The sequence below is a fragment of the Ascaphus truei genome, chromosome 3, assembly GCF_040206685.1.
Source record: "Ascaphus truei isolate aAscTru1 chromosome 3, aAscTru1.hap1, whole genome shotgun sequence".
NCBI classification, from domain to species: domain Eukaryota; kingdom Metazoa; phylum Chordata; class Amphibia; order Anura; family Ascaphidae; genus Ascaphus; species Ascaphus truei.
In genome coordinates this window covers 58,861,544-58,882,190 of record NC_134485.1, presented here as the reverse complement: position 1 = coordinate 58,882,190, position 20,647 = coordinate 58,861,544, and the positions used below count along the sequence as shown (strand labels likewise).

Sequence of the window (20,647 nt, the reverse complement as noted above, 5' to 3'; positions counted from 1 at the left end):
GAAACACGTTTTCCCATAGGAACACTGGTTAAATGAAAGGCTCCGTTCCTGAAGGCATTTTTAATGCTAAAATACACAAAATATTTAACGCAGACAATAGATATGCAGCACACACATAAATTATATAGTGCATATACTGTATTATATATATAATATAACATAAAATATAATATAATATAAAAATATAATATATTATATAGTATAATATAGTATAATATATATATTATATACACATAAACAACTTTGCAAAGCGTCGTAAGAGCGTTGGATAAGCCATTTTGGCGTTGTAAAAATGAATATAGGTATGCATTGCATAGCGTTGTAAAGCGAAGCGTTGTAAAACGAGGACTGCCTGTACTGTAGTAGATGAGGTTGAAAAAAGACGTTTGTCCATCAAGTTCAACCTATGGTAAATGTAGATGACAGATACTTACCTTATATTTGTATTTACAGTATTGATCCAGATGAAGGCAAACAAACAAAAAACGTTTTAGTTGACGTTTTTATAGTCTTAAACTAGATTGTTATGCACCAATAGGTTTTCTGATCCTATTAGTGATGCCTTCTAGAGCAGTGTATGCATTAATGCACTAGCCACTGCAAAAGGAGAGAGATACTGAATATTGACAACAGATGACGCTGGTAGACTCTACAGCAGTAGTGGGCAACATGCGATACATGGTGCAAGCAGGTGTGGTCCTTCAGAGCCTAAAAGGGCAGCACATCATCTATTTCCCCATATTACCCATCCCTATAATATCTCTCTCTCTGCTGATCTCGCTCCCCTGTGCTGATCGCGCTCCCCTGTGCTGATCGCGCTCCCCTGTGCTGATCGCGCTCCCCTGTGCTGATCTCGCTCCCCTGTGCTGATCTCGCCCCCTCTCCCCGTGCTGATCTCGCTCCCTCTCCCCGTGCTGATCTCTCTCCCCGTGCTGATCTCTCTCTCTCTCCCCGTGCTGATCTCTCTCTCTCTCCCTGTGCTGATCTCTCTCTCTCCCCGTGCTGATCTCGCTCCCTGTGCTGATCTCGCCCCCTCTCCCCGTCCTGATCTCGCCCCCTCTCCCCGTCCTGATCTTGCTCCCCGTGCTGATCTCTCTCTCCCCGTGCTGATCTCTCTCTCCCCGTGCTGATCTCTCTCTCCCCGTGCTGATCTCTCTCTCCCCGTGCTGATCTCTCTCTCCCCGTGCTGATCTCTCTCTCCCCGTGCTGATCTCTCTCTCCCCGTGCTGATCTCTGTCCCCGTGCTGATCTCTGTCCCCGTGCTGATCTCTGTCCCCGTGCTGATCTCTGTCCCCGTGCTGATCTCTGTCCCCGTGCTGATCTCTGTCCCCGTGCTGATCTCTGTCCCCGTGCTGATCTCTGTCCCCGTGCTGATCTCTGTCCCCGTGCTGATCTCTGTCCCCGTGCTGATCTCTGTCCCCGTGCTGATCTCTGTCCCCGTGCTGATCTCTGTCCCCGTGCTGATCTCTGTCCCCGTGCTGATCTCTGTCCCCGTGCTGATCTCTCTCCCCGTGCTGATCTCTCTCCCCGTGCTGATCTCTCTCCCCGTGCTGATCTCTCTCCCCGTGCTGATCTCTCTCCCCGTGCTGATCTCTCTCCCCGTGCTGATCTCTCTCCCCGTGCTGATCTCGCCCCTGCTCCCTGTCCTGATCTTGCTCCCCGTCCTGATCTCGCTCCCGTGCTGATCTCTCTCACCTGATCTCTCTCCTCCACCACCTTCATTCTGCCTCCTCTCCACCCGCCGGCCTGCCACAGGGGAGGCCTGGAGTAGAGACTAGGGGCCGCAGGGGATAGCTGGAGTAGTGACTAGGGGCCGCAGGGGATAGCTGGAGTAGTGACTAGGGGCCGCAGGGGAAAGCTGGAGTAGTGACTAGGGGCCGCAGGGGAGAGCTGGAGTAGTGACATGGGGCCGCAGGGGAGAGCTGGAGTAGTGACTAGGGGCCGCAGGGGAGAGCTGGAGTAGTGACTAGGGGCTACAGTGTGACAAAGCTAGTAGTCCGTTTTACATATACAGATGTAGCAGCCATTATTGCTCCTGCTGGCGCATTGTAGCGGGACACACACAACTCTAACGGGAGCAGACACCATTGATAACAGATTAGCCGTGTGCGAAAAAGAGGCTGGGCTAATCTGCACAGCAGGTGTAATAATGCCTACTACATCTGTACATGCACATCAACACTATCATTGTGCAAGCCTTGTGAGTAAAATAGTGCCATCTAGTCCCCTAAGTGTAAAACGGCTCGAATTAAACAAAATGTAAATCTACATAATCACAAATGGGTTATTCAAACGCTCACTTCTGAGAGAGCTGTAATGGTCAAACAAGGCTTAAATCAGGAGTGTTTTCATCATAAAATATTATGAACTATGAAAAAGTTAGATCATTATGAACCAATAGATTTAATGAGATCATATTTATTCCTTTAATTGTTACTACTTTTATTAAAGCAGAGCATTCATAATAACGATGAGCACTGATAAAGAAGGGGGATTAAATACTAATAACATAACTCTCTTATAATATGAAAAAGAGAAGAAAAAAAACACAAAACAAACTGTGTGCCTTTGGATCAGAACAGACTCCACATACTCAAAACGTTTTGGATATCGCAATTCCTAATGGTATAGAAGCAGTGGTGCTTTAAATACCCAGATCATCTGAAGAATTCCCACATTTTCCTAGTACATCCGGGAGAGCTATTACATATCTTCAATGGGGATTCCAAACGGATCATTGTAATAAGTACAATTTTGCGATCGTGGTAAAAAAAGTTCTGATTTGTTTTATTTTTTCCCCCTATTGAAGGCCCTTTTCCCTAAGGAAAATGCGTGCTTCTCCTCTGTGGAGTGACTTTCGTGTTGCTCTGTGAGGTCAAAAGTGGATTTTCCGATCTCTTAAAACACGTGGGCTAGCACTGTAGTTAAACTCTCCTCCAGGCAGAAGAAGCAAGGGTGAGCCTCAACCAGCAATCTCTGACATGAATGATCACTTACCATCTTCAGAGATCCAGTAGTGGAAGGCCTGACAGATCGAAGGGTGAGCCTCAACCAGCAATCTCTGACATGAATGATCACTTACCATCTTCAGAGATCCAGTAGTGGAAGGCCTGACAGATCGAGGCCCTGGCCTTTCAGAGCTTTCTGTGTTGGGCTTATCCTCTTGGACAATATACTGTAGGTCAGGTTTTAAGCGGGTGTGTGAATTCTGGTTGAGATGGGACTTTATCTGAGCAGATTCTGACAGATTTGGAATCAGAACCTTCAGATCACTATCAGAATCTGATTAGCTGTAATTGAGCAAAAGGGATATTCTCCAAACCTTCCTTTTGCGGTATAGATGCAGACAGCAGGTATGTGTCTCTCCATCTTTAATCATCTGTGTGCAGGCAGCATGTGCCAATAGTGTGTAGGATATCTTGAGTTAGGCCGCGGCAGGGGAGCTCGCTTCTTTACCTATCAAGGTTTTCAGACTAGGAAATCACCAGAATTCCCTGCTGTGAAATAACTAGCTAGTTGGTACTTTAATGCATAATCGTGGTAATGCACTAAATAAGGTTAATAATTGTTGGTATAAAGCACTGTCTACAGTATTTCAAGCAGAGATTCAGACATTTGTGAGCCATTCAATAATTACGTATCCCCTTTACAACCTGTCTCTTTCACCCTCCTAAATTCCTCCAAACATTGAGACAAAACCATGTATGTGGTGAATGCCTCTCTGGTTTTTTTTTGTTTTTTTTTTACTTTGTTCCAGAGGGCAAGGGAGACTGGTACAACAATGAGTCTCATTAAGTTATACTTTCCCAAAAGAGGCGCTTAGGGGTGTTGGAGATATATATATATATATATATATATATATATATATATATATATAAAATCAAAAAATAAATAGATGATACCGTTCTGTGGCTAACTAAATGCTTTTATTTGTGCGAGCTTTCGAGATACACTGATCTCTTCTTCCGGCGATGTTACAATGAATGAAGCAAGCAAAAGCTATACTATAAACAGTGTCTATTGGAATGTTATCTGTGCTGGTTCTTCCCCCGGTGTGGATGTGTATTATATATATATATATATATATATATATATATATATATATATATATATATATATAGATAGATAGATAGATATTTGGTGCTTTGGCTGAAACCCTTATTCAACTGATCACTTTGTGTCACATTTTTGTTAGCGTAATAAAAGACTGGTCTCCTGAATAAGTTTGTGTGCTGGAAAATCCATCCATTGACTGTGGGGAAATTCAGGCATACGATTTGAAGAGGCAAATAGTATTCCTTATTAAGTCACATGCAGTAGAAATGACATACTGCAGGAAGTCTGAAGCATGCTTGCTGCTGCTGGAACATAAAACACTTTTTTTGGACAAAGTATTTTTTTTCTTGTGCTCCCAAGGCTGTTTTTCAGCTAGATAGATCTAAAGATACAAAATGTATACCAGTAGGGAAAAACAAAAAGGGCACCATTTACGTAATACTTATTACTTGCGTGTTTTAGGCAACACATTTACAGGAATTGAATCACTATAAAAACATTCTTTTATCCACCCATTTCTAAAATTGGAAAACAAACAGCATATCTTGCGTATCTATAAAAGAGGTTGGACCCAAATCTTTCTTTTTATCTGTGCCTTTGAGGACTTTGGCACGTCTCCAGCAGAAAAACAGATTAATTTCCATTTAATTGTAGATTCTGTGGTTTCGTCCTGTGTTATTCCCTTTTAGGGAAGATATTGTGTTGTTACAGTACAAGTAAAATAAAAATGATGAGTATATCTACAAGAAAGACATATATAGGAGAGCCTGGATATTCCAGAATACACCTCTGCATATTTTTTATTTAGATATTAGACACAATATGGGTTATTTATTAAACGGATAGTGCTGATCAAGCCACTATCACATGGTAACTCCTATTGACTTCAAGGTGGGTTTCGGTGCAATAGTGACCCAATCAGCACTATTGCAGTTTAATAACCACCAATGTTACACAAATCATTCCTCTGTTCTGTCTCTATATAATGCACACACTGGATGCACTTTTGTAATATAGTTCTTTTTTTTCTCATTACAAAACAAAGTTGTTGTTGTTTTTCTGTATTGATGAGCAGGCCTTCTGGAAAAAGAACTCCTGTTTGATTTTGAAATGAAATCATTTAAAAAGGTCATTACAAACTACAGACTAAGCATAGTCCAATCTCGTGCTACCGGGTATTTGTTGACAATTCAGAAAAACTCTAAATAATAAGGAAAATGTACACATACAAACAGCATTTTTATCTTTGGTACTGTATTTATCATTTACAGATATTAACATTAAAGTCACGCTTTTCTTCGGAGACAACATCCTGACCACAACAATGAAATGCGGGGGGGGGGGGGGATCCAATATGAAGCCGTGACTCCAATATGTGCTGCTCATGACACCGCATTGTAACCTCTTATGATAATCACTATTGGATGCCTGGCAAGAGTCTTTTTAATATATCTCTATGCTTTCATTGGGAAGAGCTTTAGTGAGCCAGGAGGACATGGAGATATTCAGGATCACTATACCAAGCACAGCCCTTTTTTACACAGTGAACCGGGAACGCTGCTTTGATCTCTGGGACACTCCAAGCTTGCAACCCTTGGCTGCCTATTGTCTCCCAACAGCTGCAGTCAGAGAGCACTGGGGTTAGCGAGGAGGATATGCACGGACATCATTACCGCAGAGCAAATTGGAAGGATGCGGGAAATGTAGTGAGTCTCCAATGAAGCCGGTAGACCAGGGGTGGCCAACTGCAGTCCTCAAGGGCCACCAACAGGCCAGGTTTTTCGGATATCCCTGCTTCAGCACAGGTGGCTCAATCAGTGGCAGAGTCTTTGACTGAGCGACACGTGCTGAAGCAGGGATATTCTGAAAACCTGACCTTTTGGTGGCCCGTGAGGACTGGCGTTAGCCACTGTTGTAGACAGTCGCAATAGTTCTGTAGTCTCCTGGTCATTCCGGGAGACGCGGTCAGTCTGCATACAGTACATACTTAATTTAGCAAATGAACCACAATACATGTTTAGAAATACTGTAAATGTAATGAAAATCAATTCATTTCCTGCTTCAGACATGGCCAAGCACTGACATCATGTCCACATGTCAAACCGGATTTCTGCCACTCTAGGCCTGCAGAGAGAAGCCTTTGTAAATGGCTAAAAGGTTAGCCCTTCCAAGTTAACATTTCTAGTTTTAATTGAAAGCAGATAGAGTTCAACTGGAAAGGTTAAATCGTAACAAAAGTGCTATGTCTGCATACAGAGTGAGCACATAATACTTGAATGGCAGCTGCAGAAGGAGTAGTTCAAAGAAATATATTATCTGCTATTTTTCATTAGTTCAAATATTATGTTTGCCTTAAAAGCTTAATAACACCATGATTGATGCCAATACTGATGTATTTCGAGCTAATATAAAATGAGATTTGAAATGAAAGTATTCCTATTTTGGTGCTTTTTGGAGTTCAGAAGGGCCACTCGAACGACATTGTTCTTTAAGGCAGGTTTGGGGGCCTGTCTGAAACATGAATGTGCTCTGGAGTACTTTATCTTTAATTATTTTGTGTGCACTTTGCTTCTACTTGAAGCACACAAACGGAAAAATACTACAAATCGGGAGTTTTGGGTTGTTCTCGTGTGATTTCAGACACATTCTAGACGATCTGTGAAACATTAGCAGGATCCTGACGATGTTCATTCACTATCCTTGCAATGCCAAAACTTTTTTTTTGTCAAAGTATTGTCTCCTGCTGGTCTTGGGTAAGTCACATGCACCAAATGAATCAAAATGAGGTCATAAGCTTCTGAGGACAGGGATTCATGTAAATGATGCAATGCTCATTGCATCATATACTCTCAGCGCTGTGTGAAGTGAAATGATTGCTTATAATGATATCTTCCAGAGTTAGGATGTACCCATTTATAATTCTAACAAAATCCATGTTACCTTCAAAGCGCGAGAGACTGTCCTACCGCTATACAATACGGGGAGAGATACCTGTGAACATAACTCAGACACACCAGAGATACCTGGGAAATATGCTCATTTAAATAATGTGAATAGAATTAGCATAATATAATTGGCCTATATATCCATTATCTCTGGTGTGTCTCAGGTGGATTACAGATATCTCCACATGTTGTATAAATGAGTGCTTTGGAAGGTATATAAGTCAGTGGGTACTATACCAAACTAATCTGTCCCTCCATTCCTTGTCTCCTGCCATTCTTCTCCCCCTTCTCCTCTCTCTATGTCTGTCTCTCCTGTATGTCTGTCTGTCTCTCCTGTATGTCTGTCTGTCTCTCCTGTATGTCTGTCTGTCTCTCCTGTATGTCTGTCTATCTCTCTCCTGTCTGTCTGTCTATCTCTCTCCTGTCTGTCTCTCTCCCACTGTCTATCTCTCTCTCCTGTCTGTCTGTCTGTCTGTGTCTCTCTCTCTCTCTCCCCTTCTGTCTGTCTCTCTCTCTCTCTCCCCTTCTGTCTCTGTCTCTCTCTCTCTCTCCCCCCCTTCTGTCTGTCTCTCTCTCTCTCTCTCTCTCTCTCTCTCCCCTTCTGTCTGTCTCTTCCCCCTCACTGTCGCAAGCCCTATTTCAGAGTCTGGGTGGTAAATGGCATATACATTGAAATGCACATTGGTTTAAAGCTTGGAGAACCGGCTACAAACTCCTGTGAAACCGCGCACATCTCTGCAGCTTGATGGCCCTATTGACGCAAACTGAACAGCACCTTTTTTTACAAAGATGCTACAGCCCTTACTTAATATGCCGTGAAACTATTATCTTCTTGCATACAATATAAAAGTACCATGCACATAAATAGATCATAAATCTTCCCGAGCAAAGGGAAGAGGGCTTCAGGCCATATTCAATGAAGGCTGAAGTGTCTATTACCTGGGTGACCAACTCCAGTCTTCAAGGGCCAACAACAGGTCAAGTGTTAAGGATTTCACTGCCTCAGCACAGGTGGCTCAATTAGTGGCTCAGTCATTGACTTAAGCCACCTGTGCTGAAGCAGGGAAATCCTTAAAACCTGACCTTGGCCCTTGAGGTCTGGATTTGGCCACTTCTGGTCTAGTATAATCCCGTATGCAAAGTAGACATTACTTATGACGTCCTACACACTCGCCTCAAGTCTTTTGTAGAATACTCTCCACTGACATCTGTTCAATACCTATCACTTAAGATTTACAAAATACAGGCACAAATGAATGTACACACCAGCGTTTTATGCCAAACATACCTCACACATTGGCTTTTCATAGATATCTTCCTGCCACTGTGGAGCGTTGGCTTGAATACCATCTCTCTGAAGGGCTTCTAATACTCTTTTTGGAGTCACAAAACCATATTGCGCCTCGAGCAAGGCCAAGTCAATTTTTTCAGCCTTTAGCACAGATATGACTTCATCTCGAGCCTGCAGAAAACCAATATAATGCAGGAGCAAGTTACAAAAATGCTTTCACTCTGAAATTAAATATGGGTTAAGTCCTCCCCCCTCTACCCCCACTTTCAGTTCTGGTTTACTTAAAATAGTTAAACATACTTTAAAGGCTCATAGGGCTTTAAGGGCTCAATTTTAAACATGGACATTTAAAAAAATAAATAAATAAAATGTTAAATCCCTGTGCACACAGTATGGAATTAGTGTCACATTAGGGAATGTAAAGTGAACATCATTTTCCATGGGGCAGAAAAAGTTTGTTATTGATCTATATACGCTTGTCTACTGTGATATAGAGAGGATACGACCTCTTACAACATGCATACCATTAGCATGTAATGATGTCAGCACTTAAACATGATATATACGGTCAGCCAATGCTGGCAGGACCAACCGTGTGCATATTCCATGTTTATTGCGTGCAACCTGAAATAAGAACTGACTTGCAATTCTCCCTCCAGCACGCTCAGAAGGAATAACAGGTCATCTCGAGAGAGGTCATCTCCCTTTTTGGAAGAGGCCTTTTGTTTTGCCTCCGATGTGTGACATCTTAGGATAGTGCTGGTCTCGGCGACATAGTCTCTCTGCTTCTTTCCCTTTTTCATTCCGTCTACGTCAGACGGAGATGTGTCTTCGGTTCCTGAATTGATGCACTGGCAGCCATTCATTTGTTTGCAGGTCATTGGCTTGGCTGGACACTCCAGGCTGTTACTTCTGGAACGCATTTTTTGGAATGCTGTCAAAAGATAAAAAAACGAGGTAATTTACCGCCTCCAAATGTAAAACGACAGCCATTACTAACAGAAATCTCCTGCATAAATCGATGACTTCCTTTACAATGATGATTACCACATTTCACTAAATTAAACCTTATGAGCCTAAATGCAACCTGCAGCATTCACAATTTCTTCATGCTGTACAATATATCTTTGGGCTTTGGTAAGTACGGAAACGACGAGGTTTCTTTTATTAACCTTTTACATTTTTCACGGACAAAGATGCCAAGAGGATTAATTTCAGGGTGGTGTGAAACCTCATCTGTAAGTCTACATCTGGTCGAGGGGAATTATATGTCCCTTGGCTAATGTACACTAAATGACCTTGTAATAATAATGGCGGGGGTATGAAGTATTTTAATCAATCTGGTACTTCAGGGGTGAACATTGGTTAGAAATGATGTTACAAATACAAGAAATTGGGTTTCTGACAGGTCAAGACCCTTTCTGTGTCTGTGCTGATCTACAAAGAGGGCTTAATTAAGGGGTATCAATGATGGCCCACTAAACGTGAAATGTGTTGTATGGGACAGATAGAATCTAGAGATAAGAACATCTGTTTTGCCAGAGATGGGATTAAAGTATGGCCCCTTTGACACTCCAGTAAACATGACACGTGTAAAGGTACTTACAGCACATTCCTGGAAGTGTTCTACAGAGTGCCAAAGGGTGTGACTAACCCTATTGTTCAAAAGATATAAGAAATGATGGGCCTGACCGCAATTCAAAAGAGTAACAAATGGAATTTTGTCACCGTTGCCATTAGACAAATCAAATCATACCACATACTGCATGGGTAAGAGGTGCCAAAGATAGATAACTGTTTCTCCTGCAAAAATAGACATTGGGCTGTCAAATATTATATGCAGGTACACAGACATAACAGTGAAGTATTATAGAAATACAGTTATGAGGCTTTTTATATACAGTATTCAGTCAGACTTGAAAGGTCATAAGAAGTTTTTTTCTAAGTCATAAAACTGTTAGCCAAGTAGGCCTAGCTGATTTACGACAGGGGTGGGTCTTCTGTCTTTCAATGTAAGAAGGTTTGGGCATAAATGTTGGCATTTTTTAGTACAAAATGAGAATTCAACAAGAGGCATGTCTGGGACCGGAACACGTAAATTCTCTTCTATTCCTGTGACCTCTTTGGGGCAAGGACCCAAAATATGGTAACGTACTATATAGGGATTCCTGTTTGTTTTATCCTTTTAGTTTTAGAAACTGTTTTGCATTTATTATAGCTGTAGCTGTATGTTCTTGTAATAATCGCTTTATGTAATCTAAGCACTGTATTTTTGTATATTAAAGCTAAACTTTAATAAGTGGTGCTTTGGGCTCTGATTGAACTGGTTTCATGCTTTGTAGAACTTATTTACATTTTCGAATACATTTTGTGACAACAGATTTTTGTGTGTTAAGTGCATAGTTTTCTTTAATAAACAGGGACCTTAGACCCTGGCAGATATATATTACATATTTTATTAGCATATTTCTTCTGTGGTGGCAGCGGATAGATATTATTGCAATCGAGTACGGGGTAAATATTATCTAATTGAAAGTACGTTGCACAGAAGAAAGGTGAGTTCGCTAGAGTAGCCATGTGCATGCATATCTAAGTCGCGTGCTGTCTAACCGATGGTAAATTGGGACGGATTGAGGGCAGATATTGTTCATTTGAGGGACCTTTGTGGAAGATGAAAAATGAGCCAGCTGGAGCTGTATATTAACCCTTGTCCCGTATGCAGGTCACGTGCTCACAAGAAGCGACACGAAATGTATGTTTCGAAAGCGACACGTGCAGATCCTAATGTATCCTCGAATCTTCCTAAATAGACCCCATGTACTATTCAATCAATCACAGGCCCAAGAAGGTCTAACTATAGATATGCTAGTCCTACTTAAACCGCAGCTTTGTACAGACTTGTCAGCTCATGAGTTTTCTGTAAATCTCAATGTTTTGAAGCCAGTATTACTGACTTTTAGCATCAGGGGTCTAATGCACTTCAATGGAGTCTGTTAAAAACAAAAAATGTCTCTTTTACATTAAAATGCAATATATCTGGTCCAAATCGCACTAATTTTTGTCTTAATAAATTTGTTGTAATTTGGGATTTTCCACCAATTACCCCACCTGCAATGCAGTGAAGAAGTTAAAGTATTATCAACATGGACAAATCCATGAAATAGCTTTAGTTAATCATTGGTCCAATTACTTCCTACCAGCAAATCTTTCCAATGCAGGGGGTCATGCATACAGAATATTAGCAATGTCATAAGTATTCCATGGCCATGTGCGGGCATGTATTTCTGCTGATAAAGTGCTGCAGGGAGAAGCATTCTTTATGTAGGGTGAGCCCTAGCCTTGAGAAGGTGTGTGTATTTGTAAAACTCCCAGATTTGTAAGGTATCTGGGACGGGCATATGTGATGGTCATATTGGTCCAGTTGCAAATAGAAGTTAATATTATTAAAGCCTCATATTGGTAGGCATCGGGGAGCAAATGTGTTTTTACAGCACATTCCCAAAACTTGAAACCTTAAATCTGACCAAACGTTGTGTGTGTGTGAAAATAAAGAAATAAATATATATCTATATATCTATATATCTTTATATATATATATATATATATAAAAACAGAAAAAGAGAGAGAGCGCACGCCCCATAGCATAATACTGCGTAATTTATTGTAAAAATGGGGAAGGGATGGAAGGGGGGGGGGGGGGAAATCGCACTCACAGGATAAAAAGTTTTAAAATGCAGTTTGTGAATAAATTCACCACCATCCGGTACTGCTGGGCACGGTCACTTCCCGATAGCTGGTCCAAATCACCGCCAACCGGATAAGGACGCCGTTGTACCGTCTGTATGCTGTTCCAATTCAGCTCTCCACTCCGAATGGCCGCTGTAATCTTCCCGCGCTTGGTATGGCCTCATGCGCGTGCGCAGCGTCTTCGTGACATAATCGCGCTTCTCAGTGTCCCTGACGCGTTTCGTCACCAATCGGCGACTTTGAGAAAGTCGCCGATTGGTGACGAAACGCGTCAGGGACACTGAGAAGCGCGATTACGTCACGAAGACGCTGCGCACGCGCATGAGGCCATACCAAGCGCGGGAAGATTACAGCGGCCATTCGGAGTGGAGAGCTGAATTGGAACAGCATACAGACGGTACAACGGCGTCCTTATCCGGTTGGCGGTGATTTGGACCAGCTATCGCGAAGTGACCGTGCCCAGCAGTACCGGATGGTGGTGAATTTATTCACAAACTGCATTTTAAAACTTTTTATCCTGTGAGTGCGATTCCCCCCCCCCCCCTTCCATCCCTTCCCTAATTTTATAATAAATTACGCAGTATTATGCTATGGGGCGTGCGCTCTCTCTCTTTTTCTGTTTGTAGATATCCGTGGAGGTGGTTTATCCCTTGTGAGAGCAGCAGAAGATCCTGTGCACATATCCTATACCTCCCATTATGGACTGATTATTGAAGGACTGGTTGGATTTTATATTATAACTTTACACTTATTTTTCATCACATTTTTTAATTTTTTCACTTTTTTAGCACTTTTTGCACACTTTTTATTTTTTATTTTTCACCCACATTGATGTATTATTCCATAGTGTTGTATTAAGCATATTTGTTTATTTAGCTTAGTATTCAACAGTTGTATCACACATATACATCTTGATCTTTAAACACATTTAGGAATTTTACACACTTTTTGTTTACAAGATACTAGCACTACAGTTTATAACACATAGCAATAGAATATCATTTTGGCGCCACAATCTTTGTTTTTTTATATATATATTGTGACATAGTCCAAAGATGTTAGGCAGCTTTCTGCCCCATTTTAGAGCAGAAAGTGCAGGAATAGTTACAAATGATCCGTTCCACAGCTTCCCATTACCTCAGGCAGCTGGATGGAAAATCCAGACCACAGATTACAATGGCTCTAGTTCTCCCTCACCTGCTCTTCTAATCACATGCACAGGTATTTAGAGCAGAGAGGTTTTGCATTTCACTCTCTCTCCTTGGAGCCTGGAGGCTGGGGGTATCGCTGCTCCCCTGCATCCAGTATCGGGGTTGACGGCCCCTCCAAGTATTACAGTACCAGAGGATTTGCCTGGACACGGGACCGAGTTCCCACCACGAACAGATAAGACAAAAACAAATGTTTACTGCTGTTGCTAAAAGACTGTGCTGTATCTAAGTGACCCTAAATGAGAGAGCATTGTTTTAAGCTGGGGAACCAGTTTAGTTGGCCAGCAGCTGTTAGAGAGACTGATTTTGATGTGTAGTTAGATCCCTGAAAGGGATAGGATTTTGTTTATATAATTTGGTTTCTTTTTACTTGAAATAACAGTGGGGGAAATACTGTAACAATGAAATGAGTGAACTGCTGAATGAAAGTATCTGAGTACCTCTAACCTACACATGTTAAAGCTGCAGTACCTTACTTGGATGAAAATAAAGCAGGCAGAAGCCTGAGTTAAGCAGCATAATACTTTGCATGATCCTGTTTGTTGTATAATTAACCCTAGAAGACTGTGTCGGGAAGAACCCAGGCAGACGTCAGCACTACAAAAGAGGGACGTTTGTCACATATGGTGGAGAATGCGGGTCGACACTAAAAAGTCTGTGGGTTTGCAAATAAATGCGGGGGTTTAAAATGGCCGCCGAGCTGAACTAAAGTACAGATGCTATGAGTGAAGTCTGTCCCACTGTGTATATCAGTTGTGCTTCTAGCATACACAGAGAATGTGCGAAGTGTGGATGCAATAGCACCCTGAACCCAAACAAAAAACCAAAATGTTTTGCTGAAGAAAAAAAAAAAAAAAAAAAAAAAAATTGCATCTAGCAAGTGCTGTTTGTAAAGCTAATGCATTTTGCTGAAGTGAGTGAATTTGCAGCTAGCAAGTGCTGTATGCAAGTTGCTGAAGTGAGTGAAATTGCAGCTAGAAAATTGTTCCTGCCGGGTTTCTAAAATGGCCGACGTGAAATGTTTGTTTTGTAATGTACATAATCATGAAAAACAGTGTCCCTTCAGGCCATACGATGATGATGATGATGATGATGACGACTCGTATGTGGCCCCTGGAGGAGAGCCGTACCCACAGATGAATTTAGTATGCTGGGCCTGTCATAAAGTAGGTCACATGGAAGATGTGTGCCCCAAAATTTTCAAAGACAAACAGCTGCAAAAGCAAGCAACGCCCTATGTGTGCAAGCAAGATGTGGAAGCTGATACCAGTGAGCGTGTGCCCAGTACCACTGATATCTCTGGAGCTAATAAAGCAAAAAGAAAGAAGAAGAAAAAGAAAACTGTCCCTCAAGTCACAGGGGAAGTGACCGAGCCACTTGAACCTGCGCTGTCAGGACATGCGTCAGAAAGGCGCCGAGATGTGCTGCAGACCGGAGTGACCGGCAGAATTGTCACGGGAACAGTGGCAAAGGAAAAAGAGGAGCAAAGGGAAGCTGAATCCTTGAACCAGGATAAAGAGGCTTTGGTTTCTGCACTCCAAGCTGCCCGCCATAATTATGAAGTCCTGTGGCAGGATTTGGTGAAGGAGCGAGAATGTTGGAAGAAGGAGCAAGAATCTAACAATAAGGTGCGAGAAGCGAACGCCGAGTTACAGAGGTGTATACTTCCAGCTTTACAAGAGCACGAGGCTTTGAAGAAAACAGAGTCTCTCTTACGGAGTGAGCTGGAAGAGGTGACGACCAGTCTGGAAAAGGCCAACACCGTAATTGTCACCATGGATGGAAAACAGATGAAGTCTGACAAATTGATTGCTATCCTAAAACAGAAATACGGGAAGGCTCTACAAGAGGTTCACACGCTCAGCACAGAGGTGCAAAACTCACTCCTGGAGGGCCACGGTCTGAACACAGAGCTGGGAATATTGAAAGAAACCTATGAGAATGCCCTGAGTAATTTAGAGACTGTAAAAAGAGAGAATGTAAGTCTGACACAGAAAAATTCAGACTTGACTGACCAGATCAGTGAAGGTGATGAGAAGCTTCACCAAGCAGAAAAAGTGGAGAAGCAATTGATCCAGGAAAAGTTAGAAATGCAGGAAGCACTACAGAATACAGAATCAGCGGCGATCCAGGCGACACAAACTGCAGAGCTCCAAAAAATGGAGGCGCTGATGCAAACCCAGAGCAAGCACCAGATAGAGGTGAAGACCCTGAGGGAGGTCTGGCACGATCAGGTTGAAGAGCTGCAGAAGCAGATGGCTGAGCGCGAGATACAGTGCGCTAAGAGAGAGGAGATCTCCGTCCGTCAGGTGGTCTGCCTGACATTGCGCTATGAAAGCGAGATGGCCGATATCTACAAGCAGCTGGACCACACGGCAAATGAGGGGGCCCGGCTGCAGCTGGAGCTGGACAAGACCCAGAAGGAGCACCTGCAGCTGCAGGTCAAGAATAGAGAAAATGAAACAGAGTTAAACCTCGCTCTGAAACAGATGACGGACATGGGAGAAGCGGCTAAAGTGGTTCAGTCGGGCTATCAATCCTACCTCCTAACCAAGCAAGCTGTACGTTCCTATACGTGTATCTTCAATGCTGTTGCAATATTACGATTTGCTATAAAGATGAAGTTGGAGAAAGAGATTCCAAGGCTAAAAGAGACACGGTCACAAAAGGAGACCAGGGAACGTAAACTCAATGCCCTCACTGATGACAAAGAGGAAGGAGAAAGAATTGACTTTGATTGTGCTGCTGTTATTCCAGAAACAGATAGGCACCCTCCTGAGAATATTCTCCCTGATCTGGGATTCAAAAATCCAGATCCTCCATTTCATTTACGTTGTCCAGAAGATTATCAAACCAGTGGACACACCCAGGACACCACAGAAGATGTTTTAGCCAAGTGGGTGGCAGTTCCTGAAAACACAAACTTGTTGACAGATCCTGATGACGTGGTTAATATGGACTACGTTTGTACAGAGGCAACTAGGTCTCCAAAACCCAAAGGCCTGGTAATGGCCACAAAAGGGAAATCAAAGATTGAAAAGAAAAAACAACGAAGGTTAACACGGCGCCTGAATAGTTCCATATCTCACCAATCTGGACCACACTGTGGAGCCAAGGAGAATCCGGTCCAAGGGTCTCATCAGAAGCTAAAGAAACAGTCCAGTCATTTGCAGGTTGCAGCGGGCTATGAAATAAAGTCAAAGGATGCAATGGACTGGAAGTCAAAAAAAAAAAATGTTTGGGGGGAACTGACCGATTTATTTTTTTTATTACACGTGTGGACTATGTCACGGACACTTAACTTTGCAAATAAGCATTTTGTCAATATTACAATGTTATATTGGTTCTCTGTGTTGAAAATGTAGCTAAACTACAAATTAATATACAGGGTTGATGGCCCTTAAGATTACAAGGCTGTAGTATAAGGAAAAAATAAATAAATATTGGTTGCTTACAATATGGAAAAAAAAAAAAAAAAAAAAAAAAATGCCCTTTTCGGTTGGTAAATTTATGAGGTTCATATTCTAGAGTAGAAAAACCCAGGGAGGTAATAGAAATTGTCTGGTTTTGTGAATATATTTAGCAGATCCTGGGTTGCAAGAATGTGTGCTAGACATTTATTTTTCAAAATAGTTCCCTAATAGAGAGCAACAAAAAAATATGTTTGCCAAGTATAGTCTCTTATGACGAAACCTATTGTCCATAATTGCCGTGGAAAAAGTTCATATTCGTGTCATGTGAATACTTAATGTTGTACTGAGGAGTTAGCTCAAGTATTTCAGGTAGGACGCTCACCCCAGTGAGGTCCATGGCCGCTCACCCCAGTAGGTGTGAGCTGGGGAGGGGGATATGTGACATAGTCCAAAGATGTTAGGCAGCTTTCTGCCCCATTTTAGAGCAGAAAGTGCAGGAATAGTTACAAATGATCCGTTCCACAGCTTCCCATTACCTCAGGCAGCTGGATGGAAAATCCAGACCACAGATTACAATGGCTCTAGTTCTCCCTCACCTGCTCTTCTAATCACATGCACAGGTATTTAGAGCAGAGAGGTTTTGCATTTCACTCTCTCTCCTTGGAGCCTGGAGGCTGGGGGTATCGCTGCTCCCCTGCATCCAGTATCGGGGTTGACGGCCCCTCCAAGTATTACAGTACCAGAGGATTTGCCTGGACACGGGACCGAGTTCCCACCACGAACAGATAAGACAAAAACAAATGTTTACTGCTGTTGCTAAAAGACTGTGCTGTATCTAAGTGACCCTAAATGAGAGAGCATTGTTTTAAGCTGGGGAACCAGTTTAGTTGGCCAGCAGCTGTTAGAGAGACTGATTTTGATGTGTAGTTAGATCCCTGAAAGGGATAGGATTTTGTTTATATAATTTGGTTTCTTTTTACTTGAAATAACAGTGGGGGAAATACTGTAACAATGAAATGAGTGAACTGCTGAATGAAAGTATCTGAGTACCTCTAACCTACACATGTTAAAGCTGCAGTACCTTACTTGGATGAAAATAAAGCAGGCAGAAGCCTGAGTTAAGCAGCATAATACTTTGCATGATCCTGTTTGTTGTATAATTAACCCTAGAAGACTGTGTCGGGAAGAACCCAGGCAGACGTCAGCACTACAAAAGAGGGGCGTTTGTCACAATATATATATATATATATATATATATATATATATATATATATATATATATATATATATATATATTTTCACACACAACGTTTGGTCAGATTTATCTGGAGTTGGTCACCCATTATTTATAGATATATATATATATACACACACCTTAGAATCGCTGAAGGCTAACCACAACATAACAATCAAACCTGCGGACAAGGGAGGAGCAGTGGTCATAATGAACACCACAGACTATCTGCAGGATGCGCACAACTCTCTGATGCAAAGTATTACACCAAACTGCAGGAGGATCCAACCAAAAAATAAATGAGACAACTCAACAGGATCATTAAAACACTCCCGATCCGCACAAGAGAACAAATTCTGGACCTGATACCAGCTAACCCAAAACCTGGCACATTCTACATGCTCCCTAAAATTCACAAAGAGGGTAACCCTGGGCGCCCTATTATCTCTGGATCTGGCAAATTCTGAGAATATTTCTGGCTGGGTGGAAGGCATTCTAAAACCACTTGTCAGGAACACACCCAACTATATCCAGGACACCGCCGACCTGCTAAACAAACTTAATGCAATTGTCCCCCTCCCAAAATGAACACTACTAGCAACCATGTATGTAGAATCACTTTACACAAACATCCCCCACAAAGATGGGATTTCAGCCTGCAGATACTTTCTGGGACCACAGGAGCCACTCACAGACAGTGACTAAATGCATCCAATTTATTCTGACCTATAACTTCTTCACATATGGAAATAACACATACCTCCAGACAACTAGAACCGCTATGGACACTCGGATGGCGCCACAGTATGCCAATCTGTTCTGCGCAAAACTGGAAAGTGACTTTCTTTCCACCTGTCACTTGAAACCCCTTACATACCTTTGGTACATCGATGACATCCTCCTGATTTGGACCTGTGGTGAGCAGGACCTCTTCGGTTCCATGAGAACTTCAATATGTTCCACCCGACCATTAACCTCAAACACCCATTCCCCGGACGAAGTATATTTCCTAGACACCACCATTACTATAAAGAACATCCAACTACAGACTTCTGTATACCGCAAACCTACAGATGGAGCCAGCTATTTGAGGGACAACAGCTTCGACCCGACACACACTAAGCATGCAACCATCTACAGTCAAGCCATACGATACAACCGGATATGCTCCGACTCAGCAGACAGAGGTCAGCGGATTACAGCCTTGAGATCGGATTTCATAAACCGTGGATATAATCACAGAATTGTAGACAAGCAAATACATAAAGCCACCAGAATACCAAGAAGTGATCTCCTTGAATACAGGCAGAAAGAGACAAGCGACAGAGTACCTTTTGTAGTCACATATAACCCACACCTAGAAGCCCTACACAAGATTGCCAGGGAACTACAACCCATTGTCCGTGATTAAACTGTATAACCCCTGTTCTTTAATGTAACCATGTATTTTTTATAACTCTGTGCCCAGGACATACTTTGAAACGAGAGGTAACTCTCAATGTATTACTTCCTGGTTAAACATTTTTATAAATAAATAAAAATTCTCCAGGAAGATACAAGACTGCAATAGGTCTTCCCTGAAACACCCTTATTATCATACAGACAACCTCATAATCGCAAGAAAATTATGGTGAAGAGTAAAGTATTCAACAGTACAACTGAATGCGGGACAAGACCATGCCAGGACGCAAGATGCAAAACCTGCGCAATGCTCCACACAGCGGGCACAATACAAATACCACACAGGAATCTGGAGTACAAAATCAGAGGAAGGTTCACCTGTTCCTCCAGCAATGTCGTATACCTCATCATGTGCATGAAATGCCCAGGGGGCTACTACTACATAGGTGAGACGGGACAGGGGCTAAACAAGAGAATTAATCTGCATCGTCACAGCATCACACGCGGAACAAGAGATAGTCCTGTTGGCGAACATTTCTCTGACTCTGGCCGTAAGATGAACGATCTGAAGGTGGCCATACTCAAAGGTAATCTTAGAACACCGAAAGAGAGACGGTTGCATGAATACAAAGTTATGCAACTGTTCGGGACACTTTTCTGGACACTAAACCGAGACCGCATTTTCATGAGTCACTACTGATGAAAACTCTCTTCCCATGAGTGATAATGGCCAAGTCTATACATTCTGCGCTATATGATTGCACACACAGCTGTCTCTTACACATACAATATTCTATGTAATTCCATCCCTATATACCAATAGGGACCACATAGTATCTACACACACTTTTATTAATGAAACACCCACTTACATTTCCACACCTACTCACCCCATTGGTATGCACTTCCACTCCACACACAACTTTTGTAAAGCGCTCTATACACTGTGGGCTCTTCATTCATTTATATTTGCATAGATACACACACACACACACACACTGTTACATCACTAACATTCACTATTTAACACCTCAAGTCATAAATCGCATAAAGCACAGGGGGGATAGGTTTTAGTCTTGGATAAGATTCCAAGATGCACTGTTTTTAAGTATACCTTTTGCTTGCTTTATTCATTGTAACATCGCCGGAAGAAGAGATCAGTGTATCTCGAAAGCTCACACAAATTAAAACATTTTGTTAGCCACAGAACGGAATAGTCTATTCATTTTTTATTATGTAGATATATATATATTAAATATAATCAATATCAAATATAATCAAATAAAAAGATCGCTTGTGAGCACATTCACGTGTCTTAGGCCTGGGACATAGTAAACACTTTTGTGCTG

At 42.1% G+C, this 20,647-nt stretch overlaps 2 protein-coding genes across 3 annotated transcripts in view; one reads left to right on the top strand and one right to left on the bottom strand.

Moving 5' to 3' along the window:
- The window catches only part of CMSS1 (cms1 ribosomal small subunit homolog), a 340,967-nt gene that overhangs the window by 135,218 nt on the left and 185,102 nt on the right, over positions 1 to 20,647 (top strand).
- The window catches only part of FILIP1L (filamin A interacting protein 1 like), a 288,762-nt gene that overhangs the window by 125,621 nt on the left and 142,494 nt on the right, over positions 1 to 20,647 (bottom strand). For both annotated transcript variants that reach the window (XM_075594076.1, XM_075594074.1), the window contains exons 2-3: positions 8,934 to 9,226; positions 8,290 to 8,463 (exon numbers count right to left, since the gene is read on the bottom strand). In XM_075594076.1, coding sequence (XP_075450191.1) covers positions 8,290 to 8,463; positions 8,934 to 9,215 — 456 coding nt within the window. In that variant the 5' untranslated portion in view covers positions 9,216 to 9,226. The remainder of the gene's footprint in view (positions 1 to 8,289; positions 8,464 to 8,933; positions 9,227 to 20,647) is intronic.